The sequence below is a fragment of the Peromyscus eremicus genome, chromosome 4 (genome assembly GCF_949786415.1).
Source record: "Peromyscus eremicus chromosome 4, PerEre_H2_v1, whole genome shotgun sequence".
Taxonomy (NCBI): domain Eukaryota; kingdom Metazoa; phylum Chordata; class Mammalia; order Rodentia; family Cricetidae; genus Peromyscus; species Peromyscus eremicus.
Window position 1 is genome coordinate 131928337 of NC_081419.1, and position 26804 is coordinate 131955140.

At 49.1% G+C, this 26804-nt stretch overlaps 2 protein-coding genes across 2 annotated transcripts in view; both read left to right on the plus strand.

The window, feature by feature from the left end:
* Adig (adipogenin) overlaps window positions 1-16387 on the plus strand; it is a 27654-nt gene extending 11267 nt beyond the window's left edge. The window contains exon 3 of the mRNA XM_059261828.1: window positions 16284-16387. The gene's annotated coding sequence lies outside the window, so the exon portion shown is untranslated. The remainder of the gene's footprint in view (window positions 1-16283) is intronic.
* The window catches only part of Arhgap40 (Rho GTPase activating protein 40), a 32627-nt gene continuing 13559 nt past the window's right edge, over window positions 7737-26804 (plus strand). The window contains exons 1-6 of the mRNA XM_059258970.1: window positions 7737-7762; window positions 16284-16480; window positions 20256-20473; window positions 20993-21062; window positions 21438-21589; window positions 24422-24587. Coding sequence (XP_059114953.1) covers window positions 7737-7762; window positions 16284-16480; window positions 20256-20473; window positions 20993-21062; window positions 21438-21589; window positions 24422-24587 — 829 coding nt within the window. The remainder of the gene's footprint in view (window positions 7763-16283; window positions 16481-20255; window positions 20474-20992; window positions 21063-21437; window positions 21590-24421; window positions 24588-26804) is intronic.

Sequence of the window (26804 nt, forward strand, 5' to 3'; positions counted from 1 at the left end):
ATGTCTATGTACCATATACATGTAAAGCCCACACAGGCCAGAAGAGGGCATTTGAATCTCCTGGAATTGGAGTTACAGATGATTGTGAGCTGCCTGCCATGTAGGTGCTGGGAATTGAACCTGGGTCCTTTGAAAGATTAGCTAGTGCTCTTAGTTGCTGGGCCATCTCTCTAGCCCTGGTTTATTGCTTCTTGCTTCTTGCTTGAGACTGCAGAGTCGTCTCACTCTACAGCCCAAGCTGGCCTTGAAATCATGGTCTTTCACCACCTTCTACCTTCTGGGATGATAGGCATGTGTGCCATGCTTAATTTATGTCCGTTTCTTTTCATGTCATTTCTGTTTTGGCAAGGGGCCAAGTGTGTGCTCACACATACCTGCCTGTAGGCGGTCCTAGCTAAGTCAGCCCCACCTCAATATGGGGGTGTCTTCGAAGGGTGTGTCACAGACCCTCCCACCTGCCTCCAACTGTCACAGTGATTCACTCAGTCCAGAGGCAGCATCGGAGGCCTTGTGTGCCTGTCCATGACAGAGCCTTCCCTTCTCCCTGCTGCCCAGATGGAAGGGCTGGCCCTGCTGCCCCTGGCCTCACCCTGTCCCCGGATCCCACGAGCCCGCATCGCCAGGCCACCGGGGCGATGGGCCCACCTGGGCTGCAGGTACTGGTGTCAAGGGTGGTGGAGGGAGGCTGTGTGCCTGGGACAGGTGTCACCTCAGTCTTCACAATAGTCCTGTGAGGCAAGAGTCCTTTTAGGTTGGTCTTGATTTTTAACAGTTCTAAGTGATACTGGGGACTAGCTTGGGCAAACCCATTCCTGGATGGATAATTGCAGGTGTGAAAGGAGCCTTGGAAGGTTGACGGCTCCTGCCACACTCATTTGCAGGCCAAACACCTGGAGACTGGCCGTGGTCCTTCCCCAGAGAGCGATTCAGGAATTGGGGTTGGTACTCTCAGACGGGCCTACTCCTGGCTCTGGCAGGGAGTAGCACTTGTAGACCTTTGTGCCACATAGCACATTCTCTGAGCGCCTGTGGGGGATGTGTGAGGGTTCTGACCCATCAGCGGGAAATGGGCTCAACAGGGGAAACTTGTTTGTCTATCCACTTAGCCTGGCCTGACTGATGTGTTGGCTTCCTGCTGCTTCTGGCTTCTGTTTGGATCTGTGACACAACAGTTACTATCTTTGAGTTCTGCACATCAGGTGTCCTCAAACCAAGGACTCCTTCTCCACCATCAGGCTCTCAGGGGACCTGGCTTCCTTTCCTGGATGCTAAGGGTCTGCACATCACTTGGCTCATACATAGCCTTCTTCCATTTGCAAGCCAACATCCAGCACCTTCAACTCTGACTGTGACCTTCCCTTCTATAACCTCTGCCTCTGTCACTAATGAAGTGACACCAGTGGGTGACCTTGGACCCACTCAGGTTATCCAGGCTCTCCCTCATTTTGAGGACCTGAACAATCTCAATCATATCTGTAAAGTTCCTCTCTGCCCCATCCACCCTCCCCTGCTGCCCCAAGAGAACATAGTCACAAATTCTGGAGATTAAGAGGCAGACATCTTTGAGGAGCCGTCATTTACTCTATCTATGAATCTATACATCCACCCCATCACTCTATACTCCCATCCATCCATCCATCCATCCATCCATCCATCCATCTCTCTATCCAAAACCTACTTAACAACCTGTTTACTAAAGCGACTCTTCTTACCCACCCCCTCCTTAATCTCCTGTTATTAATATTGGATCCAACCGTGAGAACCTCTGGCCCGTTGAATGTGCTCAGTGATTGTGGTTAATGAACAGTGAATGGTATTTTTAAGAGTGTGAAATTTCATAGCATCCCCTTTGTTTACTTACAAGAACATAAAAGGAACAAAAGTGACATGCTAGCCTCCCTGATGGTGGCTTTCCAAACTCCAGGGTTAGGTAAGCATTGTCTTAAGTTTATTTGCATTATTTATTTTTGAGACGGTCTTATTATGTAGCCCAAACTTGCTTCTAATTTTCAGTCCTCTGCCTCAGCCTCCCCAGTGATGAGGTCACTGTGCTCAGTATATATTTTAAGTATTAAAAAAAAAAGCTGGATAAGGGGATGGGCAGATGGCTTGTGGGTAAAGCGCTTGTTGTGCAGATGTGAGGACCCGAGTTCAGATCCCAAGTATGCCAGTAAAGGCCAGGTGTAATGATGTGCACCTGGACCCCAGAGCGAGGGCAAAGGCCAGGTGTAATGATGTGCACCCTGACCCCAGAGTGAGGGTAAAGGCCAGGTGTAATGATGTGCACCCTGACCCCAGAGTGAGGGTAAAGACCAGGTGTAATGATGTGCACCTGGACCCCAGAGCGAAGGTCAAGGCCAGGTGTAATGATGTGCACCTGGACCCCAGAGCAAGGGCAAAGGCCAGGTGTAATGATGTGCACCTGGACCCCAGAGCGAGGGCAAAGGCCAGGTGTAATGATGTGCACCTGGACCCCAGAGCGAGGGCAAAGGCCAGGTGTAATGATGAGCACCCTGACCCCAGAGCGAGGGCAAAGGCCAGGTGTAATGATGTGCACCTGGACCCCAGAGCGAGGGCAAAGGCCAGGTGTAATGATGTGCACCTGGACCTCAGAGCGAGGGCAAAGGCCAGGTGTAATGATGAGCACCCTGACCCCAGAGTGAGGGTAAAGGCCAGGTGTAATGATGTGCACCTGGACCCCAGAGCGAGGGCAAAGGCCAGGTGTAATGATGTGCACCTGAACCCCAGAGCGAGGGCAAAGGCCAGGTGTAATGATGTGCACCTGGACCCCAGAGTGAGGCTGCGGCCTGTGTGAAGCCAGATGAATCTCTAGAGCTTGTCTAGAGCCAACCAGTCCATCCAAAGTGGGAACTGCAGATTCAGTGAGAAACTCTGTCTCGGAATATAAGGTGGAGAACAGTAGAGGCAGATATATGGTTGTCCAGCTTTGGCCTGCACAGGTGAACATACCCATGTACACCCAGGTACACACACACACACACACACACACACACACACACACACACACGCACACGCACACGCACACGCACACACACGCATGCACATGCAGAATAAAATGACTGCTGAAAACATGTTTTCAAATGTGCTGTATACTGACTATTTTTGTTCATCAAAATGATATTAGAGCATATGATCAGTAGGTGCCTTACACTGAACTCTCACCATGAGCTTAGAACAGGGTATTCTCTCTCTTCTTGTTGAGAATGGCATCCACTGTCTCTCAACAGAAAACCACCTCTCTGAGATGGCATGGCTGTGTCCCCTCCAGGCTAGGCTTTATATACCATCCACAAAGTCACCATGTCAAGGCTTCCACCACTGAGCCTATTCATCTCAGCAGTCATTCACTGAATCATTTATTTATCCAGCGAATTCTAGCGAGGCCACAACCTTTGGGTGTCATGCTCAGTTTGACATGGGTCTGTTCACCTGTGTCTACTGTGGAGGTCCAGGGCTGGCCCCTCAGAGATGTTTTCATTCATTCAATGAATGAAATACTCACTGCTTGTTTGTGAAGTTCCACGTGGGCGGGGAGGTGGAAGACCAAATAGGCTAGTCTGGGAGGAAGACACAGAAAGGTTTGGGTTGAGGTGTGGCCAAAGTCAGCAGTTTATCTAGTAGGACTTCCTATAAAGTGAACAGGGCCAAAGCACAGAACCTTAAAAATGGCAACGTCACAGTGTTGACCTCGGGAGGAGCCTTGAAGTCCCATCTGAGCAAGGTGGCCTTGGCAGGGTCCCCTTCTTACTGCCCAATAGAAATATATTTTGTTTGCTACACAGAATTGCAAATCAAGTTCCATTTCCCATGTGGTGATTCACAAATATTTATATTATAATTATTTACTCTGTGTGTGTGTGTGTGGGGGGGATGTGTGTGTCAGAGAACAATTTGCATGAGTTGGTTCTTTTCTCCTACCCTGTGAGACCTAGAGATGGAACCCAGGTTGTCAGGTTTGGTGGCAAGTGTCTTTTGTGGCTGAACCATCTCACCGGCCACAGCCACGTGGCACCTTGGTTCCTGGCATCGGCATTCACCCATCATGGTTAGTGAGCGGTAACTGAGCCAGCACGCCATAGCATCTGCTGACTCTTGGCTGCAGTTGGTGAGGGGACCATCAGCGCATCGAAACCAGGGAAACACAAGCTGTTTCTGGAGGACAGTGTGAGCCAGTGTGTCTGGAGGACAGGGTGAACCAGTGTGTCTGGAGGATAGTGTGAGCCAGTGTGTCTGGAGGACAGGCAGCTGGTGCCCTCTAGTAGAGAGCACCTTTGTTTCACCGTGGGGGATGACATATGCTGTGTATCTGTTGGCTGTGGCTTGGTTTCCCCCAAAGCAGGATGGACTTCAGCCATCCTAGCCATTATCTCATCAGATCATTCAGCTCTCTGTGGACCCCTGATGTGCTGAGTAATTTTGACCTCTTTGGAGATCAGTAATGCCTCATACTGACTGCCACCAAGAAAGCAGTGTTTACCATGAAAAAAAATTACAAGCTCCTCCCACCTGCAACCCATGTGGACAGTCACCAAGCATGGTTTAATGCACATCCTGTAGGATGCTATGCTTGTGGATACACATCAACATAGATGTGTAATGTATATGTGATGGCTCATGCTGTCAGCTTGACAGGATGTGGAATTACTAGGAGACAGAACCCCAATACAACTGTGCAGAATTGTTTGCATTATATTCCTCTGAGCATGCCTGTGAATGCCTGTGAAGGGCCGTCTTGATTAGCACTGAAGACCTATTCTAAAGGAGGGGGCACCATTTCCTGGACATTATCTAAAAGAGTATGCTGTCTTGGGTACACACACCTTTAATCCCAACACTCAGGAGGCCGAGGCAGGCAGATCTCTCTGAGTTCAAGGCCAGTCTGGCCTTGGTCTCTAGAGAGAGTTTCGGGTCAGTCAATGTTACTTAGTGATACCCCATTTCAAAACAAACAAACAAATAAGTAAAAAAGCAGCCTCAAGCTGAGCACCAGTATCCCTCCCTCTGGCTTCCTGGCTGCAGGTACAGTGTGCCCAAGCTCCTTCACTTTGGGTTCCCCACCATGATGGACTACATTCTCCAACTGTGTGCCATCCTTAAGGCGCATTTGTCGGAGGTCTTATCCAATAACAGAGAGGAACTAAGACAATATGCACGATCCTTTCACGTTCTAACTGCATTTATCTGTGCACACATGTGCATTATTCACTGGCGTATGGTACAGGCTATCAGTGAATGACCTTTCCCACTTTACAACAACTACTGGGGACAGGTTGACGTTGCCTCTCCACAGCTGCCTGGCATTTCCTTTTGTTCCTTTTGGCCTCCTCTGAGTGGAATTTGGGGCCCTTTTCCTGGTTCTTGTTTTGGAGGGGTGCTGTGGTAAAGTGTGCTGCAATGTTCAGACATGAATCCCTGGATATTTATCCCGATGACAAACTCTCAGAACAGGAGTCACTGATCCTAAGACTTTGAGAACATTGAAACACATCCCCAGGAGTTTCCAGGAAAGCTGTGCCCCTTACAGTCTCAGGAAGGTCATGATCATAAGTCCTTATGTTCTTGTTTTTAACTTTTCCATTTATTGATTGATTGATTGATTGGTTTTTGTTTGTTTGTTTGTTTGTTTGTTTTTTGTTTTTCGAGACAGGGTTTCTCTGTGTAGCTTTGCGCCTCTCCTGGAACTCACTTGGTAGCCCAGGCTGGCCTTGAACTCACAGAGATTCGCCTGGCTCTGCCTCCCGAGTGCTGGGATTAAAGGTGTGTGCCACCGCCACCCGGCTAACTTTTATTTTATTATCAGGTGTATGCACTGCTGTGTGCCACAGCACATGTGGGGTCAGGAGGACACCTCTGTGGAGCTGGTTCTGTCTTTCCACTTCTATGTGGGTCCTGGGAATCAAGCTCAAGCCACCAGGCTTACACAGCAAGCTCTTCTACCCTCTGTGCCATCTCGCTGGCCCGTCTCTTGGTATTCTTAAAAAAAAAAAAAGAAAGAAAGAAAGAAAGAAAAGAAAAGAAAAAAAAAAAGGCAGTGTCTCTAGCTGGGCGTGGTGGCACACGCCTTTAATCCCAGCACTCCAGAGGCACAGCACTCGGAGTTCCAGGTCAGCCTGGTCTACAAAGAGAGTTCCAGGACAGCCAGGACTATACAGAGAAAACCTGTCTTAAAAAACCAAAAATCAAACAACAACAAAAACACACACAAAAAAAACCCCACGGGGTCTCACTATGTAGTTATGCCTATTCTGGAACTCACTATGTAGACCAGGTTAGCCTTGAACTCATAGAGATTTATTTGCCTGCCTCTACCTCTAGAATGCTGGGGTTAAAGGCATGTGCTACCATGCCTGGCTCATTACTGACAGTGTATTATCGTACTCTTTAGTTTTTGCTAATTGGATCAAAATAAACTTCTTGTAATGAGTGTAAATGTGTGTGTGTGTGTGTGTGTGTGTGTGTATGTGTGTGTGTGTTTGTGTAACTGTCTATCTGTCCTAAAACTCAAAATGTAGGTGAGGACAACCTCGAACTCTAATCCTCCTGCCTCAGAGTGCTGGGGTTAGCAGTGTGCATACCACCACCCATTTATGTTGTGTTTGCGGTCCAACAGGGCACTGTGAACCTTCTGCCAACTGAGCTGCATCCCCAGCCCCATAATTTGCCTTTGAAAGATCATTGCTGACAGGTTGAACAGCTTTTCCCATGCTCAGTGTCTGGCAGGGTTTCCAAGCTGGAGCCGAGAGGCAGGAAGACCCATTTTGATCCCAGGTCGACTATCAGATTCCCTCCATCAATAATAGCTAGGTAACTTGGCTGATGACACCTAGGTAGATCATGAGCTAAATCACCCTTAACATCCTCAACTCATACTTCAGTCATGTGCAGTTCAAGTCTCTGCCACCGAGGTCAGGGTCAACTGATCTTCAGATATCAAGTGTTCTCTGTCTGCAGATGCAAGATCTGAATGAATCACCGGCACACTATTCAAATGACAAGGTCAACCTGCATCTCACATGCCAGCTGTGGGCCTCTAAGGGACATTACTCAACCTCTCTGAGCCTAATTTTCTTTGGGCCCAGATGGCCGTGGCCAGCAGCGCCTACATGGGCTCATTGTGAGGGCAAAATGGAGTCTATGCTTGGCCCAGAGCCTGATATATATGACATGAACAGTTCCCCTCAGCTATCAGTGGTCAAAGGGAGCATGCTTAGAGGCTGTTCCCACAGGAAAGGCACATCCAGGCCCCCTGGTTTCCTGCAGTGGTAGATAGTTTGACTTAGAGTTCTGAATCCACATCCTCCTTGTGAAAGCCCCTCATTCCTGTCATTTTGGTATTCAAGTTGGTGCCATTCTGAGAGTGGTTGATGTCCACGTGAACATCCTTGGGGATCTCCACTGTGGCCCACAGAGCTGGGCAGAAGCCCAAGGCCATGTAGCCTGGTCCCTGGGGTGCTGGTACTCGGCTGTCAGCCACTTCCCCGGGATTCTCATCCTGCCTGTAGTGTGGACCCTGCTTACATTCTCTTCTGCGAGGCATCCCTAACTCTGCCAATTCCTCAGCAGATGCTCAAAGAGGGTGAGAATGTCTCTGTCTTGGCTCATGCTTGTGCCAGGGATGAGAGTTCCCTTGTCTGTTTGTCGTTCTGAAGGGTGAAATATTTCACCAGCTCTGATTTACATCTACCTGAGCATTGTGGGTTCTGGATCCTTCCATAATGAGCACCGACACTTCATCTCCAAAGTGAGTAGAATATGTCAGCTTTCCTAGCCTATTGGTATTTTATTATTGATTTCTGAGAGCTCCTTACATAATTAGATAAAACGCTATCTAATTTGGTTTGGTTTGTCATTACGTTTATTTATTTACTTAGTATGTGGGGGCAGTGTACGCATGTGTAGGCATGCCACTTCTGCATCTGGGTGTGGAGCTAGAGTTTCACTTGAGGAATCTTCTGTTTTTTTTTTTTTTATTTTGTTTTGTTTTTGAGACAGGGTTTCACTGTGTAGCTCTGGCTGTCCTGGAACTCTGTAGCCCAGGCTGGCCTCGAACTCACAGAGATCCGCCTGCCTCTGCCTCCCGAGTGCTGGGATTAAAGGCATGTGCCACCACTGTCCAGCTTCCACTTTTTTTTTTTTTTGACCCAGGCTCTCTCACTAGATTAAGCTCGCTGTTTTAGCTGGACTGGCTGGCTAAGGAGTCTCCAGGATCCTCCCATCTCCAACCCTCTCCCAGCAGCAGGATTATAGGCATATATTACTGTACCTGTTTTTTGGTAGATGCTGGGGATCCAAACTCAGGTTTTCAGGTTGCATTTTACCACTGAGCCGTCTCCTAGGCCTGACAGTCTGGCTCTGAAGCCCTTGAATATCCAAGAGAAACGGCGAAAGATGAGAACTGTGCAGTGAGGGCCCTTACGGCAAGGCGAGGGTTACAAGCCAGTCCGGGGTAAGCAGCCAGGGCTTTTCCCACGGTGACACTGATTTCCGACTGCTTTGAAGAGCAGGTGTTGGGGAGGCAAGGATGGGCCCTGTGAGACCTCAGAGCCACAAAAAGCATCTGCTAAATGTTGGTCATCTACGTGCATGCCACTGTCTGGAGAGAAAACCCTACAAATCATGGAGTTTCTTTTCTTTCTTTTTTTTTTTAAGTTTTGTGTGTGTGTGTGTGTGTGTGTGATGTTTGCATGTGCATATATTTCCTATGTGCACATGTGTGTAGGAGTAATTGCACATGTGTGCTCGTGTGTCTAGGCCAGAGGTTCATGTCAGGTGTCTTCCTCTATTGGGCTCTACCAGGAGCTAACCGACTGACTAGCCTGGAATCTATCTTTCTATGCGCCCTGACACAATGCTAGGGTTCCAGATGTGCACACCATGCCTGGCTGTTACCTGGGTTCTGGGGACCCAAACTCAGATCCTCATACTTGTACAGCAAGCACTTTACCCTGGGAACCATCTCCAGTTCCTCTCAGAGATTTTAGCAGCTCTCCTTAACCTCCTTCCCCAACGTCTGCAGCCCTGCAGCCATGCCTCCTAGGGCTCCCTGGGTTGGTTGGGTCATCAAGGTGACACAGCACAGCACAGGGAAGACTATGGGTTTTGGGACCTGCTTAATGTTGTTAATGATACATCTTTCTCCTGGTGTGTCCAAAATATTTTAGCATGTAACCAATATGAAATTTCAATGGGCAGGCATTTTACACTTCAAATGTGGAATCGTCCAAATCTGGTGCCTAGTTTCCGATCATAGCAACATCCCTTGTGATGCTGACTTCTCCTGTGGAAGTCTCCATGTGCATTGAGAGCACACCGAGTCACAGCTGGGCAGTGGCTTCCTGCTCCCACGGTGTCCTAAACACACCTCGATGCCATGGTAGCTCCTTGGCATCCTTATGACAAGGCCCCCAACAAGAGCAACGCAAGAAAAGGAGGCTTCATCTGGCCCATGGTTTGAGGGAACAGAGACGCAGGCAGACAGAGATGAATGTTGGGTGTGTATGTGTGTGTGTGTGTGCGTGCGTGCGTGCGTGCGTGCGTGCGTGCGTGCGTGCACAGGCTAGGCAAGCATTCTACTCCGGAGCTACAGCCTCAGCACAGTGAGTACTGTTACAATTCAAAGACTGAGCCCAAAGACTGAGTCACCTTTTGTTCCTACTGTTTTGTCTTGAGAGGAAAGCTGCCGCCTTAGATGGTTTTGAGGAGCCCGGCAGATGATACACGAACGATCACCGCTTTTGTAACCTCTCATTCTCTCCTGCCGTCTCTCTCTCCACACAGACCCTGCCTCACAGATGGCAGTGTGGCCCTCTTCCCCTGTGCTCTGTGCAATAAGGTTCAGGTTGTGTACTGTGCGTTGTGCAATAAGGATGTGCCTCCAAAGGTATGCCATTCACACCGTGGTCCTCGGCTGAGTTATGACCGTGCGCGAGGCACATGTCTGTGGAAGGGTATGCACCCAAGGTTCCCTGCCACGGCCATGTTGTGCACATGGCCATGTCCTGAGGTCACTGTTCAACCTCTGCTCTCAGAGGCCTGATTCCTGCCCTACTTTGAATTTGAGTCACTCGTTAGGGTTGGAAATGGAAACATTCGAAGTGTGTACACTTCGGATGGCATGTGTGTGTGGCATCTGGGAATGTGTCTGAGTGGGAAAATGCGGGCTCCTGCCCCTCTTGGCAGAGTTATTTGGTTGCTCAGCAGTACACTGTGTCAGTCAGCTATTGGTTGCAAAACAAACGGTCCTGAACTCAACATCGATCATTTATAAAATCAACAACCATTTGTTCTTGTCCAAGTGTCTGAGTTTGTCTGAGGTTAGCTAGTCTAGCCTAGGCTCTACAGGGCTTGCCCCAAAGCCAAAGGCGTTGACATACCATCCAGCCATTCCTCCATGGTCATCTCTGGCCATCACCATTTGCTCTTCTTTCTCTTCGTCCTCAGCCTTTTCTCTTCCTCTGATTCCCTGCTCAGCAAGGCAAACCTCGGCGCTGGCTAACCTAGCAGTGACGGCCTACTGTAATCCCAGCACGCCCCATTAGGACCTGTCTCAATCCATTTATCATTGCATAACAGTAATTAGGAGACAAGAGGAAGCTCCCAAACAGACCAGCAGCCCTGTGGCTGGTGTGACAGAGACAGGGATTTCAGCTGATAGGGCCAAGTGTAGGCTGGTGGCATTCCCTCTCCATCTAGGTGCTGTATCGGGCCAATGAAAGAGAAGCCACACCCAGCAGGAAAGGCACACAGGGGACTTGCCTAGTACTTGAGAAAATAGTCTATGGGGTCAGAATGCCTGGGCTGCCCTGTTTGGCAGGAAACCTTGGACAAACTATCTTCGTGTTCTGCACCTCTGTGTTCTCATCTGCAGAATGGGGTAATAACAATGGGAAGTAGTGAGGACTGAATGAATTGGCCCACGGGAATGGGGAGTATCCCCCACCCACAGTGATATGATGTTGTTTCCTAGGCAACATTTCACACATTCTGGTTGCCACAACAGGGGGATGTTTGATGTCCAGTTGAACAGAGGCCAGAAGTGCTTCTAAACATACCTAATGCAAGGTTTGGCCCTCACTACAAACAGGTGACCCACTAGGGTCAGGTGGGGGGACTATACCGTGGAGTTCAGAGCAGAGCCATGCACAGGCAAATGCCAGTTCCCGGGGGATCGGTGTTAGGGTCAGCGGTCATTCTAGCTGTATCACCTCTGTTTCTGACAAGAGCCTATTCCCATGTCAACGTCCTCCAACACTTCGGGCACGGATAATGGCGCTGCTGCTGCTGTGACTCCAGTCAGTGCTGGTGAAGCATGAGGACTCTTGTTCTCTGGTGCCAGGCTTAACCACCTGTCCTGCTGCAGCCTTAGCGGCTGCTGGCAAGGGGCCCAGGCCACGCCTCCTCTACCTGCTCACCGGGTTGTGCCACATTCTTGGTCCCCGAGTCATGTTGACCTTGGCCTCTGAGGAGTTTCTCCCTTCCCTTGTGTAGGCTCTTAGCCGTTTGTGTTCCTGCAGCTCCCCCCTGCTCTGCAGCCAAGGCCCTTGCTGCTGTCGCCTGGTAAGATTGCAGGACCCAAACCTCTCTTCACCCTGCGGTTTAAAGTTGCAGAAACCAGGCTGCAGAGGGAAAGACACGTCCACTGTCACACTGAATAGGTGAGGGTGGACCTCCTTGGTGGAGACCAAGGACTTCCAGGGCCACTGGAGAAAAAGAAAGTGCCACAAGGAACTCAGAGAGGAACAGCTTTGCTGTGGGACAGTCAATGCAATCAGATCCCCTCATCTATACCCAGGGTCCCTAAACCATCTAGTGCAGCCATTAAGAGCCAGGAAGATGGCTCAGGAGATAAAGTTCTTGCCACAGAAGGAGATCCTGAGTTCATTCCTCAGCACCCAGGCTCATGGACCCGCATCTGTGATGTGGAGCCCTTCAGAGACAGAGCCAGGTGCAGCCCTGGAGCTCAGTGACCAACCAACCTAGCTGGATCAGTGAGCTTCAGGCTCAGTGAATGACCCTGTCTCAAACAATAAGGTGGACGCCAGGTGTGGTGGTGCTGATCTTTAATCCCAGAATTCGAGAGGCAGAGGAGACAGGCAGATCTCAGTTTGGATACACAGAGAAACCCTGTCTCCAAAAAACCCAAATAATAATAACAATAATGATGAGGTGGAAACCGACTGAGGCAGAAGTCCACACCACACATCCACACACAAACATACATATACATGCACTGCACACAGACCACACACCAAGAGCTTTGGAGCCTGAAACCTGGTATCAGGGTCTGGCTTCTGTCCCTTGATTATTGGATAAGTCTGTGTGGGTCCCCTCAACTCTCTGGAGCCATTTCCTTGTCTGTAGATTGGGGGGAACTGTGTCCCTCACAGAGGGCTGATACATCAGCTTGAAATTTGGCTGGATCTGCTGTTAGGCATGTGCGCATGCTCAGGGATGTTTAAAATGGGAACGAGAGCTGGAGGTAGCCATGCTTTGCATGCCTGTGCACACAAGACACTAGCAACAAACCAAGGATTGTTGTGAGGACCTGAGAAAATTCCGTGATTGTGCTAAACTTGCCTCTTCTTGCTATTGACATGACGTGATCTCAGGAACCGCACGTGTACGGCTTCTTCCCATACTCTCACTTGTCCTCTCTGACCTCTGAAGAAAATTCACCATGAGGGGGTGACTGTTCCCCTCTCGCTGCTTAGCTAGCAAAGGGTGACATGGCGGATGGCCCTTGTTTGGGCTTAGTTTTTCCAGTTTTCAAAGTGTCAGGAAAACACACAGATGCGGGTAATTTCCAAATGCTTCTAGAGGCAGCTAAGAGCAGAGTGTGTGCCAGCATGGGGTACAAACAGACTCCTAGGAGGCATTGGCTCTGGCTTTCTGGAAAAGCATAAACAGAGCACAGCAGCCAATTTTATCATTAACCGGGAACTGATCTCCAATTAGGACGCTTCTGCTGGGAGAAAATGGTCATCCCTCCCCTCTTCCTCCAGGCCCTGACACACTCACACTCTGCCACACTTGAGTGTGTTTGGGGGTGGAACTGCTGACAGCTCCATATGGAGCTCAGTGATAGGGGGAGGCACAACCAGGTCCTGGGCTGAGGTCCTGAAGGACAAGTGGTGTATAAAGGGTGTGGAGATCTTCATGCACGAACGATTGAAATTCCAAGATGGTGGAACTGGAGGGATGGTTCCCTTAGTGCTGATCCAGCCTGCCCAGGGCCCTGGGTTTGACCCTCAGCACCACAGAAGACTGGATGTGGTAGTATACACCTGTAACCCCAACACTCCAGAAGCTCAGGGTCATTCTCTGCTACGCTATGTAGTGAGTTTGAATCCAACCCGGGCTACGTGAGATCCTGTCTCTAAATAAAAATAAATACATAGAAAAAAGGAAGGCATCAGTAGAACACGAAGTCAGGAATGGAAACTTCTGTGCACACTCCCCTCCCTGGGTGGTTACACGGTCTGCACTCACGGAGCTGGCCTTGGGTCCTGGATCACACCTCCGTAATTTAGGAAGATTCCAATGTGGGGAGCTCAGATGTGGGGAGGGAAGCCGCAGCTCCAGGGATCCCACAAGAGAGGAGGCCAAACAGGCCACGAGAGCAGTCAACACACAGAGAGAAAACCGATGGTCCATTTTGAAGGACACTTTGGCGAGAAGTGCCATCATCTCACAACTCTTTGAGCAATCCTGCTTCTCGAAGTCCCTCCTACGGTTACCTCTGCACCAAGGTGCATGTACTGCAGCAATTATCACACTGGCAAATGCAAACCGCAGCCGTCACGGGGTAGCTGATCCCCTCCCTAGAGGGGGTCTGTGAAATAAACCACACTCAGCAGCCACTCTTCCTCCGGAGTCTCTTTAGCAGAGCTAAACACCTCTGTGGCCGAGACTCCCGTGCGACTGGTAAGAAAGTTGAGCTCTAGGACTTGGCTAAGGGGTGAAACTGGGCCACACTGTGTAAAGAATAGGGCTTCTGGCCCAGGCTAAAGGAACCTGAGGAGACATTCTCCGAACTTTGGTGTTGGGATCTGCAGGGGTGATGTGGAGTAAGGCCAGTGGTGAAATCCTCTGCTTTTCTTGCTTCTGTAGGAATGCTTGTGACGACCGCAAGCTGGCTCACGATGAGAAATAAGTCTCCTAAAACTTGTGATCCTCCTGCCTCAGCCTCCTGAGGACTGGCATGATAAGTGTGTATCACCAGCTCAGAAAGATCTTGAGAGGCAACTATCACCAGCTCTGGGTCCTGAGCTTGGCAATGATAGAGGCTTGCTGGAGATGCAGCTCACATGCATTTCCACTGTGCAGGTCAATGGGGTCTCATGTGTTCAGAGTAGTGCAACCATCCTCGTAAGCCATTGTAGAGCATTTCATCACCCCAAATAGAAACACTGCCTTCCTCTGCAGACACTCACAGTGGTGTGACAGGCATAGCCCTGTGCCATAACGTCCGCTTGAAAATGTCAGAGCTTCTGAGCACCTGACATTAAGACTTGCCCCTCTCTAGCCTGCCATTTTAGGTGGTCTCTACCACAAGATGGCCAGGGCTCACACAATAGGAGTGTGCTGCCTCTGTAGCAGGGAGGCCGGCGCTTTGAGGAGGAGATGGATTTGTAATGACATTGGGGAATGGAAGATGAGCTGAAGTAGCGTAAACTCCATGACTTCAATGCCATGTGCTTAGTGGGAAACAGCTTAGGCAAGAGGCCAGCCCATCTTACCAGGCTGACGTTTCTAATGTGCTTGTTCACTTGGGTGGTGGCTGGGTTTGGGTTTTGCTATATTCCCATACAGTTACAGGTCTGGAAGTTCCCACCATAGGCTCTTTCTGAATGCATGCCCCTTTCCCAGAATGCATCTTAATCTAAAAGTAATATTGAGATCGTTGTCTTTGTTAATGCTCATCCAACATGTGCCCAGCCTGTGTTTATTTTCTCACCGCTCCCCTCGTGTGTGTGTGTGTGTGTGTGTGTGTGTGTGTGTGTGTGTGTGTGTGTGTTCTGTGCTGGGGACTGAACCTAGAGCCTTGTACGTGTCAGGCAAGCACTCTACAACTGATCTATATCCCTAGCCAACATTCCTTCTGCTTTTAACCTTTGCCATTTTGTATTACGTGCCTTATTTTTTTTTTAATTTCAGTTTGTGTGTGGATGTGTGTTTGCACATGTGTTCATGAGGAGGCCAGAGGTTGACACACTGGGTATCTGCCTTGATTGCTCTCTACCTTATACAAGGAGAGGGATCTCTCACTTGAACCCAGAATTTGCTAATTTGGCAATTCTCGTTAGCCAGCTTTCTTGCCCCTGGGAATCCACTGTCTCTGCCTTCTGAGTGCTGGGGTTACAGGCCCAGCGCTGATGCGGGTGCTAGGGATATGAGTTCCAGTCCTTGTGCTGTGTGGCCAGCATTCTTCTGTCTTTGCAAAGCAGCATCTTCATGATCTTTTTTAATTGAGCATTTAGGGTTTGTTTTTCTAGTTTGGACAGTTCAAAGCTTGAAGAAGCTTATTGTCTTCATTAGAGGGACCGGATCTTGCTTGGTATCAATACTAAGCTCAAACAGCTATAGAATTTTCTAGATATACTCACTTCCCATTTGAGGAACCTGGAGGTATTGTCACTGATAGGGCCAGATAAAGGCTCAGCAGCTTGTGGGTGCCAGGGTTGGTGTGTTTGGAGCACCATTAGCACCAAGGTCCCTGAAGCCTCTGGCTCTGATGGAAGCAGAGACACGTCATCCCAAGCTCATTGGTCGTCCTCAGCTGTCAGTTACTGGGACCAGGAGCCCGACTCTGTTTGTTTTGGAGTTATCTAGCTGCACGAAGTAGAAATTCATTCTATGTTGTGTGGAAGGACAAGGAGGGTCAAGGGAGGGATGCAAAGTCCCCGAGGACAAGCTGCACAGTCGCTGTCATGAGAGTCTGGGACGGGGACCCTGGCCCCCATCTCTCATGGCTGCAGAGGCCGGTCTCCTGGGTGATTCTAGATTTTATCAAGTTGACAGCTGAAACTGACCATCCTCCGAAACAAGGACCGTCGGCCCTGCTGAGGGAGCACGCGGGCCTTTAGCTGTCCATGGCATCAGCGGCATTGCTTGTGACCAAGGATTCTGGAAAGGCCAAGGGTCCTGGTCAGTTTGCTGAGAGCTGGCGTCTGATATCTGGACAGGCACTAACTTCAGGACAGACCCAGGCCTGGCACAGCAAGAGCGGAGCCTGACCTGACACCCCCTTTTCCCTTGTACAGCCCCGGCCCCCCTACAGGCCCCACACATCTGCAACAACGGCCTCTGAGGCTACGCCCTGCTGACTGCTCCCACTCACGGCTGTCCTGGGCAGACAGCTTGTCCATGGATGGCTTCTGGATGGAGGTGGAACGGATGCAACAGAGGGGCGGGGCAAAGGAGGAGGGCAGCGGTGGAAGCGGAAGCCAGCTCCTAGAAGGTGAGCGACCCTGGCTGGGCCTGCAGGATGGATGCCAGGGCTTTATTCCAGGGGAGGATTTGTCAGGGCCCACAGAGCGAGAGCATGGAGGACTTGCTGGGACTGCTGCAGACGTCTGTCCATTGCTTCCCTGCCATGTGTTTTCCACGCCATTGTCAAGGGATCCTCCAGCAAGGTCAATTAATTTGTCCCCCTTTGATGAAATAATTCAGGAGACATCTATTGAGTGTCTCTTGTCTGCCAGGTAGTGGATTTTTTGTTTTTTTTTTTTTTTTTGAGACAGGGTTTCTCTGTGTAACCCTGGCTGTCCTGGAACTTGCTTTTTTTTTTTTTTTTTTTTTTTGGTTTTTCGAGACAGGGTTTCTCTGTGTACCTTTGGAGTCTGTCCTGGAACTTGCTTTGTAGACCAGGCTGGCCTCGAACACACAGAGATCCGCGTGCCTCTGCCTCCTGAGTGCTGGGATTAAAGGTGTGTGCCAATACACTCAGCTGCCAGGCTGTGTTTAGACACTGGGATACAATGAAGAACACCGAACAGTCTAGGAGGACCTGACATTCTAACAGATTCTACACACTCTGTACGGTATTCAACTCCCCCCTGTCTCTCAGGGTAGCAGCAGACATGTGTCCCTGTAATCACATCATCAGTGTTTACCCCTAAACACTGTAGCATAGAGCAGCACCAAGCCACTGCTAGCACGTCTCACAGTTCTGGGGGTAATAGGGCTCACCTGGGAGGTTTGCTTAGGGTCTCTCCTTCAGTGACAAGCCCAAGGTCACCTGGGGCAGCGTCATCTCAAAGGGCTTCTTACCCCTGTGTCTGGCAGTGTGTGTGACTTCCTATACCTGTGGCCTGGATCCAGACTCCTCCAAGTGGCCTCTGTGCATGGCCCAGGCCTCCTTACAATATGGCATCTGGGCGTGATGAGTAAGGGCCTGGGAAAGAGCCAGGGTGGCTATTCCTGGTCAGCCTCCGGAGACAGCCACGGTCACTTAGTGCTTCCTATTACCCCATAAGCACCCACATTCCAGAGAAGGGCACTCATGCACCTCCTCTTGGTGGGATGACACTTCCCCTAACCCACAAGCCTTTCCAGAACTGGCCTGGGGCCCGTCTCCGCCTCATCCTCTGGTCCACCACTCTGCCACACTCTCCTCTCTCCAGACCTCCTTGTTGCTTCTGCCCATGAAAGCACACCACTGCCTTTGTCCTCACTGCCTCCTCTTTCTAGAACACTCTTTGTCCAGCTACCTTGTAGGATCTGTGCTCGGCCAGTTGCTGGGCTCAGAAGTGCTTGCTAACTCCCCTCTGTACCACAGCACTCTAACAACCCCAGGCTCTGGCCCAGTCTTGTTCATTGCTGTAGCAAGCCTCATGCCTTGACATGACCGTAACATTTGCTCATGTACCGCCATCCTCCACTTTCCATGAGGCCAGGGCATCCCCGGCCCTTCCCACTTCAGCCTGTGTGCTGGTATCTGGAATAACTAGGCACGTTCCCATGCCCCATCTTTCCTTGTTTAGCAAGCAAAGGAGTCACAAGGGCCTGATGAGGTTGCCCACATGGCAACTCTCTGATCTGGTCTATGCTTCAGCTTTGAGGGCCTTGGTTGGTCAAACAGGCCATGTGGGTCTTTCAGGTCTTCAGAGGGTTAATGGGCGGTGCAGGGGCTCCAATAAACGCAAACCCATGGTGAGGTGGATGTAGGAGGCAGACTTTCTTGTATTATACTACAGCCAGCAGGTCCATCAAAAACCAAACCCAGGGACTGGGGTCAGAGTGCTGGGGGCTGGAGACTTTTCAGACAACAAAATAAACACAGGGTTTGTGTAGACTCAGGACAGAGGGAGCCAAGAGCATGTGTAGTTCATTATCATCCCTACACTTTAGGGTGGGAATGATGGCTTTTCTTGTGACATTGTCATACAGATAGATCATTCTACTTTGCTCATACCCATGCCTCCCACTGCCCTCTCCCATCCCTGCTCCTGATGGTCCTTTCTGTGGTTCATTTTCCTCTTGTCTTCTGCATATGGCAGGTGGTGGTGTACTCCACTTCTAATGGGGATATTGTCCCTTCACAATAGCTTTAAGGTCATCCCTACTGTTTATTGTTCTGTTAGCAGTTGGACCTGGGAGAATGGAGCCTAAAAATGAAGCAGACTAAAGTCTCATACAATAGCCAACTTTATTCAGAGCACCAGACAATTGATACTCTTGAGGGTTAAGTAGGATCACCTGGGTAAAGTGTACAATCATAAGGACAAGCCACATGTAGCAAAAACATGTCCTTCCATAGAGGCAGATACACGACCACAACCAGTTGTGATGAATAGTCTGAAGTAAACTCACTCCTATCCGCTACACCTGGGAGGGGCATGAAATTGTATTTCAAGCACAATTCTGTCTTTTGAAGAAACTGATATCACAGACTCTTGCTTGTTTTCTTACAAGCACTCAAAATTCTCACAATTCCATTCTTGGACCATGTTCTGACATCTACAAGCGGCCACGAGGCTCTGTTGGGTCTGCCTACCTTTGAGTTTTCCTTTCTCCTGTCTCGTCCCGGCGGCCGACCTGCCAGCTTAACTCCAAAAGCGTGGCCTTTTCTCTCTCTTCTCTCGCCCTCCTCTGGGCAGCTGCCGAGGTTTACAGCTTGCCTGCCCTAGAATTTTTCTTTTAAGCTCTAATAAAATTGTCCTCAAGCTTAAAAATAATAATAATAAAAAAGGTAAAAGTGTGGTTGGTGACTAAGAAAGAAATATTTAGTAAATAATCATGCAAGGATAGTTAAATCTAGGTAAAGACTATAAGAATGTATTAGTTGCCTTTATTAGGGCTATGCAAGAATATTTGACAGAAAAATTATAGTTTTAAAAGATTTATTTATTTTCATTTTATGTGTGTGGGCACTTGACCTACATGTGTATCTGTGCAACAAATGCATGCAGTACCTACAGAGGCCAGAAGAGGGTGTCGGCTCCTCTGGAATTGGAGTTAGAGAGCAGAGTGCTGAGAACAGAACTGGGGTCCTGTGGAAGAGCACCCAGTGCTCTTAACCACCGAGTCATCCCCCAGTCCTTGTTTAGTTGTTTTTGAAACCACCAGTTCCTTCCTGACTCCCTCGTTCAGCACATGACGTACTCGTGCCCCCCGCCCGCCCTCTCACGGGTCTGCTCAGCTTCCTGGTGAACACTTGGCTGTTTCCCCCATGACAAGACCAGTGCCTCTCCAGGGTGGTCTGGGTAACTGGGGACGGTGGCCTAGGCAGTGTCCCAGCCCCTGGCCCGAGTTCCTGGAGCAGAGTCCGCATAGGTGGGCCTGGAAGATTCAGTCTCAGCATGTAGACTAATCCTTTGCTATAGGATGCTGGCGTGGAGCCTAACCCACTCTTCCAACACATCAAGGTCTTGAACCGAGGGTCCAGGCTGTGCATGCCTGGGCCTCCATGATCCTGTGGTTGGTGTCTTTGCCAGATTTTGTGGCTATATTCCTGATCCAGAGTGTATGAGGCCCTCCCTGGATCGCTGTCTCTAAAAGTTGTTCATATAAGTTTAAATCTGGATGCTAGCCAGTGTTGTAAACACCTCTAATTCTTACCTGGGGAGGATCGGCTTGGTGCTAATGGGCCTCAATATGAGCATCACAGAAGCTCCTCTTGTCTATGTGAGCATATGATTCTATGTGAGGCTTACATGAGTGAGCATGGCAAAGCCACCTATGGAATTCTGTGTGTTTACCTGATGTGTTTATCCTCCCTCTGCCGGCCAAAGGGGACGCTGAATCTCAGTGGCTGCGGGATGCAGGCCTGTCCGGCCTTGTTGGTGGCCTGGGCTCGGATGGTGATCACCAGAGACTCCTGTCCACACTGACACAGACCCAGGTGGCTGCCGTATGCCGCCGGCTAGACGCCTATGCCCGCTCAGCCCGAAGACGACACAAGCCACCCATCAGAGATGTCAGGGATATCTTTGGGGTCTTCACTTCAAGGGTGAGTAAGGGCCATTAGGCACTGTCTTTTGGGGCCTCTGTGATGTCACTTCGACTCTCATGTGCCTCTCTGCATGCCACCGTGTCCCCAGGCAGTGTGTGTGTGTGTGTGTGTGTGTGTGTGTGTGTGTGTGTGTGTGTGTGCTGCACATGCCAGTGTGTGTGTGCTTGTTGCCACCGTGTCCTTGGCTGCCTCTGAAAGCTGAGGTTCTGGCTAAGTCATTACCAAAGCAAACATAGTGCTTTTTGTTGTCACTTGCATGTTCTGCTGGCACTGAAGCCTGACAGGCTGTGGGCATCTTCTTTCTGGAATTCACAGGAAGGGTACAACCCTGTGGTTAAAATGATAGGCATCAAAGCCAGGTAGTCAGGCCCCCCGTGTTTCTCCCCATCCATTCAGCCGCTGCGGCCTCTCTAAGATTCAGTCGCTCTACCTGTGAATGGTTCTTATCTCCCAGGGTCTGTGTGTCCCCCAGCTTCCCCCCACAGGACTAACTGATGATGTCTACAATTTGTATAGGAAGTAGCTTCAGAGAATGGGGACTCGGGAATGAAATGGACCCATTCTGTGGATTCTGCATCTCCTGTAGGTAGGTGGCCTTCATTCTTCAGGGCCCTGGGAATCCAGACTGCATAAGCCTCCCTGTGAAGCAAGAGAATGCTCACCTCTGCCCCTTCTGCTGGTTCCTTTACTCCTGTGCTCAAGGGTAGTAGGAAGAAACTCCAAGGGGACAAGTTGGGCTCTTAAAGGACTACTGCCATCAGTCCAGAACATCTGTGGCTAGGTGATCATTTTTGTTGACCTCAGATACAAAACCACTTCCTGGGCACTGAGCCTCAGCTAGAACATCACTTCCTGGACAGTGGGTCTCAGCTAGAACATCACTTCCTGGGCACTGAGCCTGAGTCCTTAGCCTAAGAACTTGCTCCCTAGTCAAACCCGCCTCTCTGCTTTCATTTTAAAGGACCCACAGATCCCAGGGGACCACAGGAGCAGGCTGGGATGGAGGAGGTCTTCAACATGGACTCTGCCTACTCTGAGCAAGCTGCAGTGCTTCTACAGAGGGCCAGGCCACCCCCAGGAGGCACCTGTGCCTGGGGCAAGGGATCCCTGCCGGTGAGGATGCTGCCCCAAGGTCCTTGGGCACTACTCCATCCTTCAGCTCCTCACACTTGTCAGGCTGCCAGGCACCCAGCAGGGGAGTCGTTGAATCACTCATTCACTTGACTCCTGCAGCTGTGAGCTGGGTGGCTTCTGGGTGTCAGGGACCAGGAACAGGGCACCTCGGAGCTCTTCCAGTGTTTCCTCTGAGGCTCTTGGTCGATTTTGTCCCGCTTCCAACCAGCTGGTCACCTCTCAACAGTTTTTCTAGTTATTTTGTTTGTTTTTAGAGACAAGGTCTTACCATGTAGTTCTGGCTGTCCTGGAACTCAGTATAGACCAGGCTGACCTTAAACTCACAGAAATCGACTGCTTCCACCTCCTGAGTGCTGGAACTAAAGGCATGTGCCACTATGCCCAACTTTTCTAGTTATTTTTGAAACTAATCTTGGTGCCTGTTGGGCAAGAGAAACCCAACTTTTTTGGTTTTAGTGTTTTACTTCCCCCAGTGTTGAGTTACCTCAGTATATTAGAATCAATAATTTATAATTAAATATTTAAGAGTGAAAGTTAGAGTCAGTGAAGTGGTTCAGTGGTTAGAGGCACTTGCTGCCAAGCCTGATGACCTGGGTTCAATCTCCGGGTCCCACATGGTAGAAGGACAGACAGACTATTTCAAGTTGTCCACTGGCTAACATGTGTGGCACATGTATACCTACATACACACACACACACACACACACACACACACCACATACACACATAATACACTTACAGAGGCTATAAACAAATAAATATTAAATAAATTGTACTAATAAAAAAGATTGAAATTTTACTCAAAGTGCCCAGAGATTCGTGACACAATGTGATGTTGTAGCTGTGGGAGCTTCCACGCAGATCAAGGTCTAAAACCCTGCACTCCCTGAAGCATGCCCCCACAACGCCCTTCTCAAGCAGTCCCTCCCACATATACAGTTATCAGTATTCTGATTCTTTTGTGGGACATAGTCTTCCCAGGACCTGTGGTTAGTTACTAAGGGAGGTTTTCACTGGCCACACTATGATGTGCTTGGATAACTGTGGGGACCATTTCACCAAGGGCCGCCTTCCAAAGTGTCAGCCCCCAGGCTTCCTGCACACCTGTTTGTGGTCTTAGCTGGTCCTGGGAGATGAGTATGCCATTATGCTGTCAGTTTCTGGCAGTCAAAAGAGAAATGAGTTCAGAGACGTTAAGTGCCGAGCTGGCTGATGCAGAGCCAGACTGTGGAGTCTACAGCTACCAGGTCCCAGTCTTCCCACTGGCCACTACTCTCTACTGTTTAGGGGGTGTGCCTTGTGCCTACAGTGACCACGATCCCAGAACAAAAGAAATTCCTTTAGTTCATCCAAATAGAAATCACACACACACACACACACACACACACACACACACACACACACACACATTTAAAAGACAGGAACTACATAGCCATGGTTGGTCTAGACTCTCCATGTAGACAAGGCTGGCCTCAGGGTCAGAGTTCTGAGTGCCTCTGTCTCCTGAGTGTTTGAATTGAAGGACAAGTCAGCATTTGAATCTATGAAATAGGATCTCATGGCCTATGTGCTATATTTTAGCCATAATTATAAAATGCAGCCATGGTATAGACCTTGCCTCAATAAATAAAATAAAGAGTGATTGCCAGGTGTGGTGTTGCACACCTTGAATTCCAGCACTCTGGAGGTGGAGGCAGGCAGATCTCTGTGAGTTAAAAGCCAGCTTGGTCTACAATAAATAGATAGATGATAGATAGATAGATAGATAGATAGATAGATAGATAGATAGATAGATAGATAGATAGATAGACAGACAGATAGATAATGATTGAGGAAGAAACCTCAACTTCTGTTTTCCATATGCAGGGGCATGCATGTGTATCATACATGTATATACACATTCATACACACATGCATGCATATCACACATGCACACATGAAAAAAACCAAATAGAACTCAGAATGCTTCCATCTTCTTTGGGTACTCTAAAGGGACACTGGAGGGTGATCTGATCAAGCTTGTCAGGAAATACCAGAAGACCTGTAGCTCTTGCTGGCCACCTCTGGCTACACAATGCAGAAAGCTGCCTGCAGCAACCCTAAGTGGCCTCTAGGTGGTGCAGCTGAGCAACCTTCATTTTTTTTTTTTTTTTTTAAGATTTATTTATTTATTATGTATACAGTGTTCGGCCTGCATGCCAGAAGAGGGCGCCAGATCTCATTACAGATGGTTGTGAGCCACCATGTGGGTGCTGGGAATTGAACTCAGGTCCTCTGGAAGAACAGCCAGTGCTCTTAACCTCTGAGCCATCTCTCCAGCCCGCAACCTTCATTTTTTTTTCAGTTACTGCTTTACCACTGTTCACAGGAAGGAAGAGGTGCCCTGACAGTCTAGGCCAAGGGTGGGGACAGAAGCAGAAGCATAGGTGAGATTAACAAAAGACAAGACTAGAAACATAATAAGAGGTCCATGGTGGCCCCTCTCCTCCAGGCCCTCTTGTTAGATTGTAGCTGGCAAAACCATCTTCATTATGATGGCCTTGCTCACTTTGAGCCTGACAGTGTCACCCTCAGGTTCATGTCACACTCACAAAAGCCTTCTGAGGTGGGTGCTGTTTACAGTTCCAGGAGGAGAACTTGGTGCAGAGCATCACCATCTGGCAAAGAGACAGCTCAGACTTGACTCCAGTGTGGACCCAGATGGGTCTTACCCACTCTGTGCTTCTCCGACCCAAATGCCTAGGCATGGTTGGACCTGCCTTACATCATCTTACACACCTCCCGACAGGTTGTCTTTGCTCCCTCCTCTAGAGGTTCAGAATCCCCAAAGGCAGACTGGGTGTGACCAGGATAGGAGACTTGTCTTCGAGGGACTTGAAGAAGATCCCACCCTTGGCCCTGATAGAGCTGACGGCCCTCTATGACATCCTGGGCTTGGACCTGAAGAGGAGCAAAGCCGGGAAGTGGAAAGGCTCAGGTCAGCGTGTGCGCCAGACGCCTGGCTGCCCCCAAGCTTGCCCCTCTGTACCCTCCTACACCCAGCCTCTGCCCCGTGAACTTGGACTGCCTGCCCCACCGCTAAGAAGCACTCAGCATGTTTCTGATACCTGTAGATTTTTTTTCTGCAAGTGAAAACTATTTCCTAGCCAGTGACGTGGTGCAACTGTAATCTCAGTTCTAGGGAGGCTGAGGCAGGAGGATCATGAGTTTGTGACCAACTTAGGCTACATAGCAAGATTCTGTTTGAAGAAAGAAACAAAACCCAATTCATATTCATTTTCCTCCATTCCCATTTGAGTAAACATACAGTAAGATACAAAATGGAAAATACGATGCAGATATAAACAGTATTCAGTTTCAGTGTTTTTCTCTCTCTCTCATCCCTGTATACATATTTTTTCCTCTTAATATGATATGACTGTGGACATTTTCCATTTTCCCAGTCCTGTGTCCCACACCTTTTCTACAACAATGCTTTGTAATGAACAGTCCCCCACCCACCCCAAACTATGGCTTAATCATTCTTGTCTCTCACTCTCATGGGTGAGTTGGAGGTTGCATGATTGATCTAGTTCAGGTGTGTCTGAGACTGGGGCTATTTCTAGGTCTCTTTCTCCTCACTGGACCACCAGGCCATCTGGAGCAGATTCTTCCGGCAAGAGCAGAAACACGGGGGGCAAGCACCCCCACCTAACACAAAGCCTCCATCTGCATTGTGCAGGTTACTGTGCTACTGATCTCAACTATTCACAGAGCCAGGCCCCACACATGGGTGGGGTGCACTCTGTGTTCCCAGTGGGGCGAAGCACGGGTTTGTTCACACAGTAGAGGGTGTTCCCTAGGAGCGATGAATTTGGAACAATAGTTCCACTTATCACAGCTATTAAAATTTCCATGAAAACACGATTTTCAGGACTACTAGACAGTTCAGCAAGTTAAAGCACTTGCTGCCAAACCTGAAGATCTGAGTTTGATCCCTGGGACCCCCATGGTGGAAGAAGAGAACCAACTCCCAAATGTTGTCCTCACGTGCGCTGTGCTATGCATGCACCTCCCCGCCACATACACACACAAAGAAAGAAAGGAAGGAAAATGTGGTTTTCTTTTTTGAAAAACTTCTTAATGGGTTTTAAAGTTAATTTTCTAGCTATTGTGCAAAATGGATTTTATTATGACTTTTTCATATACATGTGTCATTGTACCTTATCCACCCCAATGCCCTTCCTAGTCCTCACTTCTTTCTGCTGGTCCTTTTCCATTCAGAAATTCCAATCCAGAGATTCCCCCTTCTGCTTACATCACACACACACACACACACACACACACACACACACACACACACACCTAGATTCCACACATGAGAGAAAACATCATATTTTGTCTTTCTCTCCCCAGTCACCCTCTCTTGTTCCTCCAGACAACTTTTAGACTCCCCTCCACCCCCCACAGACTCTTTCTACTATCATGTGTGTGTGTGTGTGTGTGTGTGTGTGTGTGTGTGTGTGTGTGTGTGTGTTAATTTAGATTGTGTACATGAGACCAAGCACAGGGCTCTTGTCCTTTTAATTCTGGCTTATTTCACTTAACAGGGTGCTCTCTGTCAAGCCTCCTGAACATAGCATTTCATCCTTCTCTCTGTCTGAATAAAATGCCATCACATCCAGGTACCACAGTTTCTTCAACCATACACGGTTGATGGGCATCTAGGTTGGTTCCGTATCTTGGCTATTGTGAGTAGTATAGCAGTAACATGGGTGTGGAGGAGGCTGTGTTACACAGGCTTAGCTTCCTGCAGGTGTCTTACAGGAGTCCTATAGTTGGTTTTTTGTTTTTGTTTTTGTTTTTTGTTTTTGTTTTTTCCAGACAGGGTTTCTCTGTGTAGTTTTGGTGCCTGTCCGGGATCTCACTCTGTAGACCAGGCTGGCCTCAAACTTACTGAGATCTGCCTGGCTCTGCCTCCAGAGTGCTGGGATTAAAGGTATGCACCACTACCACCCGGCCTAGTTTTTTTTTTTTAAGGTTTATTTTTATTTTATATGTATAGAGAATTTGCCTGCATGTGTGTCTATATACCATGTGTGTGTAGTGCCCTGCAGAGGTCAGGAGAGGGCATCATAATCTCTGGAACTAGAGTTTTAGCAACCATGTTAGTGCTGGGAACTTCTTAACTGCTGAGCCATCTCTCTAGCCTACA